This window comes from Polistes canadensis, unplaced genomic scaffold, assembly GCF_001313835.1.
Source record: "Polistes canadensis isolate GaletaPanama2010 unplaced genomic scaffold, ASM131383v1 scaffold_177, whole genome shotgun sequence".
NCBI classification, from domain to species: Eukaryota; Metazoa; Arthropoda; class Insecta; order Hymenoptera; family Vespidae; genus Polistes; species Polistes canadensis.
Window position 1 is genome coordinate 253,279 of NW_014569724.1, and position 8,031 is coordinate 261,309.

Consider the following 8,031-nt stretch of genomic DNA (forward strand, 5'->3'; position numbering starts at 1 on the left):
TACAATTAATTTACTCGTTAACGAATTAATCCTAGGAAAGTTTGTACCTATGATTATTTCACAATGAATTCAAGTATAATAAGAACAAAAAATAATACGACAAGAGTATAATAATAACAATGGGGAGTAACGTTGACATATTCTTGGCTAATAAGTACAATTAAAAGAAAGTTTTTCTCTCGTTAAATAGGATCGTATACCGAAAGTAGATTTTAAACGTCGTGATCACTTTCACGGCAATCCTACGTTTCACTTCGCGCGTGTTACTTTTTACACGATACGTCATAATATATAATCATGGTTAATGAATATTTCACTTGGATGTATTTTACACGTAAAAATGCAACTAATCCATTTGTTTCGTATATTAAAACGGTTTGATTCAAATAATTCTATATTAAAAAACGTCGTACGTAACGTCGGATCAATTTTGTTCAGCCAAATTATTAATTGAATAAAATGTTGCTTTATACGAAATCATCGAGTCTAATCGTGCCAATCAATCCGAGTCTTTCAATCAATTAATATGGTTTTTGAATTTATTCTTGATTTATTGAAAAAAAAAAGAAGATTCCTCCTTTATCATATTTCTCTTGACTTTCTCCAACAGGATAAGCCGATTTTCAAGGAAATCAACTTCACGACACCGATTCATGCTGTAGATCGTGATCACGACATCAACGTGTCCATAAGATATGACATAATATCAGGAAACGAGAATGGTTACTTTCATTTGGACCCTAAGAACGGATCGCTTTTCCTGAAACGTCCTATCGATCTCGACAACGAAATAAATCTACCTAATAACAAATTTTCTTTACAAATTCATGCCTCGCAAATCGACAATCCGTTGAAAATGGCAATGGCACGCGTAGAAATCGAAGTATTGGATTTGAACGATAATTTGCCAGAATTCGAGGTCGATTTGTACAACATAAGTATCGTCGAAAATCTTCCGAATGGTTTCAGCGTTCTACAAGTAATAGCACGGGACAAGGATCAAGGAGAAAACGGGGAATTTGTTTTTCGTTTGAACGATCCGTCCGGTGCATTCTCGATGGATCCGAGAACCGGTTGGTTAACTGTCAAAGATCAAAACGTATTGGATCGGGAAAGGAGGGATCGTTTGAGAATGAAAGTCTACGCGATCGAGAGAAAACCGAGTGTGATTTGGACCGATGGTAAACGTGCCAATGGTTCATCGGTAGACATTCACGTTAGTTTGTTGGACGCTAACGATAATAATCCTGTATTCGTGCCTTCGAATTTGTACGAACTTGTGGCGCGTGCCGATGCCAAAATCGGCACTGTACTTGGACAAGTTCATGCCGTTGACGAGGATCTTGGTCAGAACGGACTCGTTAAATATACTCTTCAAAAACCAGGAAATTCTAGTACACGTATACCACCATTTGCGGTTGATGAAAAGACCGGTGTTATTACCGTCGCTGAAAGTCCTATCGTCGAGGGAAGGCACGCGATCTTTGTCGAGGCTGCTGATCAACCAGCGAATCCGAGTGAAAGGCGATTCTCTTTGGCCGTTGTTACGCTAGATGTTTTCCGTCCTGACGGTAATTTCCTTCTTATTTCGATTTCTTACACGCGGAATGATACACAACACGCTTCTTCTTCTTCTTCTTCTTCTTCTTCGACGTAGGATGTAAAAAAGGGCAGGCATTGTTCGTTTCTTTTCAACGTAAGAATCAACACAATCATTTTGCGTGTAAGAATGCGAAAGAATTTCTCTCCTCTCTCTCTCTCTTTGTGTGTGTTAATTTATTTAGTATTCTTCGAAAGTGAAAATAATTATGATATCTACATATTTGTCCTAACTTGTCTTAAAAACCTTATACTAATCATGCGTATATTCAAATACAATTTTTCAATAATTATTTGTTAACGAAATTGTATATTACATGTACAATAATAATTTGTCATCTCTCGTTTTTCTGTGTGCGTTCATTTTTATATAATGTAACTCACAAGCAAAACGTCGTTGTATTTGATACAAATGTATTATGTACGCTATTAATTGGAAAAGAAATTGTATGTGGTTAATAAGATCGCTCTTTAAGAGCCAAGAATCAATCAAACTCTGACTGTTCTTTTCTTCTTCTATTGATCTCCGATCTCTCTCGTTTCAGGACCAGATTCTTGGGAACCCGACTTCGTCGGAGCACCGTACGAGTTTTGGGTCGGTGCCAATGTGCCAGTCGGTACCAGCGTTGGCCAGATTCGTATAAATGATGCAGTTAAGACGAGCGATCTTATCTACGATCTTCTTCATAGTTATCAGGAAGGAGGTACTTCTAATTCAGTTGTTCTAGAGAGAGAAAAAGAAAGAAACAAAAATCAAATACAAATTTACCTCCTCGCATTAGATTCGCTTCGTCAAAATTTCAGATTTTCTAACTCGGTGTCAATTTTTCTCCCAGTTAATCCTTTATCATTATCTAATTTATTTTTGTAACATGAGTTTGCCTAGAATATTTCAAACTATATCAGCGCTAAAATGTTTCTTCATTTTATCAAGAGAAATAATAATAATAATTCTTATCGTTTGGAATCAGAAAGGGTCGATTTTTTTACGATCGTTTTTTAAACGATACTCGAATTTAGATTATTAAAGATCACTTGAAATATTTGGAAAGAATTTCAAATTAGATAAAAAAGACATCGTTGGAAAATTCGTCTCATACAAATGACTGACTTTATTCATGGTAATACGTAACACGTGGTGCATGCATATCCAATGGGCTTTCAGTTCCGTTCGCTGTTGAGGAACGATCAGGAACGATAACGGTAGTGGACGAAATAGAACGATACGATCGTTCGACTTACGAGTTCGAAGGTTTGGTAACTGACGAGAGGGATTTAACTCTTGTAACCAACGTTTCCATTCATGTGGTCGATCCTAACGATGAGAGGGGTGCTTTTACAAAGTAAGTTTATTTCAACACGATCGAATTCACACACACACACACATCATCGAGAGTGATTGATTATTATTTAAACGCTGTTGAGAAAAATACTCGTACAAATCGTTTCACCGTTTTCCTGATTTATTTTTTAATCGACTTCCATATCTTAAGATAAAATATCAATCGTTCTTTATTCAAAAGAAATTCAATTTGAAAAAGGAAAAAAGAATTTATTTTATATTACAAATATATATTCTCTATTCTAAGAATTTATTTTTGATATTATAAAAGAATAATTATTTATTAGGAACTATTGAAATGAAAAAAACGAAAATCAATGCATTCTGATTTTTTAGAGGAGCAACAACGGCACCTCTAATTTTCCACGCGAAGGAAAATGTCCCAGGGACGTACATAGGGCGAGTTTTAGTTAATAATGGTACAGTACCCAACTCGGTTGCCACGAGTTTCCTTATCGTCAATCAACAGGACGTGCCTGACATCAGTATCACGGAGGACGGTACCCTTTACGCGCCCAATGGTTTAGATCGTGAGACTAGACAAAATTATAGTATCACTGTTATTGCGGAAGGTTCTAAAGGACTACAAGTTATTCAAGTAAGTCGTTGTCTTCCCCGTTAATTATTTTGCTATTTAAATTTAATCATTTCCTTCCTCTCACATTTTCGTTATGCAATTACAATATCTAAACGTGAAATGATAATTACGAATATGTATAATGATCGTTCATTTAATGATCGTTCATTTAATGATCGTTCATTTAAACGTTTACAATAATTGAACGCACATTATCTTGGATAACATTTCAGATAAGAGTAATCGTCGATGATGAGAACGATCATCCACCGGTGTTTAGTTCGTCATCTTACGAAGGACGAATTCTAGAAAACAGTCGAGACGGAACGGAAGTCATCATGGCCAATCCTATTGCAGCTTCCGACAAAGACGAGGGTATTAACCAAGAATTTATTTTCAGCCTGACCGGAGAAGGTAGTTCCCTGTTCAGGATTGATCCTAAAAATGCTCGAGTATTCTTTGAGGGTAGTAACCAAGAGAGTTTAAATCGCGAGGAAAGAGAAAGCTATGATCTTCAAGTAGTAGCCGAGGATGGGGGTAAGTCTTTAAAATTCATTCTATTCAATAAGGACTTTTATACTTTTTTCTTCTTACCCTTGATCATTGACTTTAAAGAGAAAAAAGTTATCAACGTTTGAGAAGACAATCGTCATTCATTTGATAAATGTTCCATCCAGCGTTCAACTAATTGTAAATTTTTCATTTGATTTTAGGTGGTATGATGTCGAGCGCGCGTTTTAAAATCATCGTCGACGATACGAACGACAATTCTCCTAAATTTATTCGCATGATCGTTCTACCGGATCAAGGTGTTAAAGTATCAAACCAACCGGACGAAGAATCGATCGCGAACAAAAGCCACGCGGAAGATTCGGCATCCATCGAAAGCAATGAAACGAAACGAAAGAACGAGCGCAAGTCACCGTTACTTTTGGTACCGGAAAACGTGACAATTGGTGCACCGATCATTAGATTGTTAGCAGAGGACAAAGATGTAGGATCTAACGCAGAAATGAATTACAGTCTGCAGAACGAGACAATATCTGGAGGAATCTCGACAACTGTCGTTGTTCAATCAAAACAGGATTCGATAGGTCGAAGATATTTCTTGTTGGATTCAAGAACCGCAGAAATTTCAGTGGCTCGTGCATTACCACCTGAGAGGAATGTACGTTTGGTTGTCATTGCTAAAGACGGTGGTGGCCTTTCCGATAACATTACTATAAGAATACACGTGGTGGACGTGAACGATCATGCACCTGTCTTTGATCAATCCTGGTATTCCTTCGACGTTGCTGAAGGCAGTTACATGGGTCACACTATTGGAACCGTTCGTGCTGTCGATAGTGATTTCGGTATTAATGCTAACGTCAATTACGAGATCATTTCTGGTGCTCGAGACGAGGATAACGATAAGGACAATTCTACGTGGATCTTTGACGTTGGTCCACGAGATGGTATTTTAAGAATAAATGGAAAACTCGACAGAGAAAAGATACCTGTTAATCGTTTAGTTTTACTTGCACGCGACGATGGTTCACCCTCGTTGAGTTCAACCGTAGAAGTTGAAGTTAACATCTTGGACGTTAACGACAATGCCCCAAGTTTCTTTGATTACGGCGAGCTTGAGAATGACGATCGCGGCATTCCAATACCAGTTTATCGCACTTCCATTTTTGAGAACAGTCCGATCGGTACGTTCGTGGCGAAAGTTTACGCAAACGACAGCGACTTCGCGGGAAATGGCAATGGTTTGATTCTCTTCGATCTAGCAAGTCCAGGTCACGAAGAGAAACAATATTTCACGATAGACAGTAAGGAAGGATCCATCACGACTATCTCAAATCTCGATTACGAGAATATAAAGAATCATCGATTACTCGTTACCGCGAGTGATCTTGGTTCACCGATTAGCATGACGTCTACCGCAGTTGTGAATGTTGAGATCATTAACGTGGACGACGAGGACGACGAAGACGAAATAGGAAAAGATGATCAGGATGATTTGTTTAACGAAGTACAAAAGATCCCAACGTTCAGGCACCGATATTACGAGGTCGAGGTCGAGGAAAACACAGTAGCACCAATTTGGATCGCTGAATTAGATTTAACTGATGGTTATCAAAGCGATCACATACGTTACAGCATCGTTGCGGATGGCACGGATGCGAGAGATCACTTTTCGATAGACTCGAAGAACGGCTCGCTGTATTTGATTACGAACACCGACAGGGAAATGAGAGATCGGTACGAGGCTAAGATCAGGGTCGACAGGGTGAAGCTCGGTCGTGGGATGCCCGTGATGATTTATCCGGTCGTCGGTGAGAGGCTCAATGGTCTCGCCCCTAACGAGGCCAGGGTCGTCGTCAGGATCAAGGACACCAACGACAATGCGCCGAGATTTAAGTCAAAGGGAAGACCCATCCTCGCTGCGATACCTACCACTGCCCACTACGGTTACGAGGTCGTTAAAGTTGAGGTCAGCGTACGCATCATTAGGAATTTGCACGTTCTTCATTTCCTACCGCCTTAACTATGTAAATTGCACCTGTCAAAGGGACACTCAAACCTTCATTCATTCCACTTACTCTAACATTTTTCTTTATTATCCGACCTGTCCTGTCCTACTTTCGTCCGACTTTTCTTATTCTTTATCTATCTATCTATCTATCTGTCTGTCTGTGTGTCTCCCGATCCATCCTTTCTATTTCTCCAATTTATTTCTTTTTTTTTTATCTTCTCTCCTTCAGAACGCTTTTTAATTATTACGAGACGCGAACAATCGGTCCGAAAACAACGCCGAAAATCCTCCTCCTTCATTATTTCTTCATCTTCTACGTATTTTTTTTGTTGTTTTTTTTTTTACATATATTTTTTCCTATCTTTCTCATCGTTTATCATCGCTTTGATGGCCGAACGTCGTAGGTTGGGAAAAAATTCACATACACAGAGTATATTCGAGTTTATTTGCTCTCTCTCTCTTTCTCTCTCTCTTTTCTTTTTGTCACGTTATTTAGAGTTTTTCTTTTCACGAATAGCGTTACTCTCGACAAACACGACAACTGCAATTGCACGGAAATCGATTGCCTTTCGCACGAACGATAATGCAAATACAATTACCTCAAAGATCTTTAATTAGATAGGGGACTAGGAAAAATTGTCGACCTCTTGTAGGTACCTTGTTTCATTTATTTTTTCTTTTTTATTTAGAACCTTGCACACCTTTTTCTTTTTTTTTTCCTTTTTTATCCGAAAATCTGAAGACCGTTCAAATGTTCATAACATGAATGCAGCAAATCTTTTTTTCTAAAGGAATACATTATTATGTAAATTCAGAAAGAATAAGATTTGTTTTTATATTTGTTTAGGCCGAGGATCCGGACGACGGTATAAACGGCGAGGTTCGTTACCAAATTCTTGGACGCGAAGATGCACCAAGATTCGCCATTGACCCATTGAGCGGTCAAGTTCGGTCTGTGGCCAGTTTTACTCGTGACTCTGGCCGCGTCTTTGGTTTCGACGTCAAGGCCACGGATAGACGTGGAGCTGAGAATGGTCGCAGTGGCATTGCCAACGTTTTTGTGAGTTACCTTTTTTTCTTTTACTCTTATTCTTACAGTCTCTTTTACGACCAATTTGTTGTTTTCTTGCGAGATATCAGTCCGTTGGCCTTTTTCAAACATTTTTTTTTTACATTTCGTTCGCACAGGTATACGTGTTAGATGATAAAAAACAAGTGGTCATGGTCGTCGAAGAAAAACCCATAGACGTCGAACCACGTTTGGACAATTTGACCGCGTAAGTTGAAAATAATCGTTCGTTTCTTTTTAAATGGAATTCCTATAAGAAACATTGAGACATTTTCAAGCGACCTTTCATTCACACGTCGAATTTCCGATTCGTATTTTTCTTCCCCATAACCCCTCGCTCCCGTTTTCCTTCGATTGAAATTAACGTGTCATATTTCAGCGTTCTGCACAATATCACGGGCCTCGACGTACGTGTCAGGAAGCTTGAGCCGCATATTGAAAAGAACCTGATCGACACAACTTCGTAAGTATTAAAGTCTTCACTTTTACTTTGAAAGAGAGAGAGAGAGAGATTTCCAATCAGCACGTAGAGCAATTTTGTTACAGAACCGACGTCTACCTATACGCCATCGATCCGCATCTAAACGTAATGATCGACATGGATACCTTGCATAAGTAAAAATCTTACGATTATTTTCTCGATAGATTCTATTGAAATATTTATTATTTCCTTTTTTTCCTTGTATAAAAAGAAAAAAAAAGAAAAAAAGTAAAATCATTTCCAAGAATAAAATAAAATGGAACAGAATATTTGTAACAAATATTATTACTAAGTTTACTCTTAGGGAAGTTGTTTTTTGGACGGGTTTAATTAAGATGAACACTATATTTATCCGTTGAACGTTTCGTCTCTATTTGAGACTTCCTCAGCAACTAAAATTATTTATTATGACATATTATTTTATATACAAATACCAAAAAGA

General features: G+C 38.0%; 1 protein-coding gene across 1 annotated transcript in view; it reads left to right on the forward strand.

The window, feature by feature from the left end:
• LOC106789334 (cadherin-89D) overlaps window positions 1-8,031 on the forward strand; it is a 30,794-nt gene that overhangs the window by 18,113 nt on the left and 4,650 nt on the right. Inside the window, exons 8-17 of the mRNA XM_014753452.1 lie at window positions 611-1,571; window positions 2,145-2,303; window positions 2,765-2,942; window positions 3,278-3,539; window positions 3,752-4,055; window positions 4,232-5,997; window positions 6,887-7,099; window positions 7,228-7,316; window positions 7,488-7,571; window positions 7,655-7,723. Coding sequence (XP_014608938.1) covers window positions 611-1,571; window positions 2,145-2,303; window positions 2,765-2,942; window positions 3,278-3,539; window positions 3,752-4,055; window positions 4,232-5,997; window positions 6,887-7,099; window positions 7,228-7,316; window positions 7,488-7,571; window positions 7,655-7,723 — 4,085 coding nt within the window. The remainder of the gene's footprint in view (window positions 1-610; window positions 1,572-2,144; window positions 2,304-2,764; window positions 2,943-3,277; window positions 3,540-3,751; window positions 4,056-4,231; window positions 5,998-6,886; window positions 7,100-7,227; window positions 7,317-7,487; window positions 7,572-7,654; window positions 7,724-8,031) is intronic.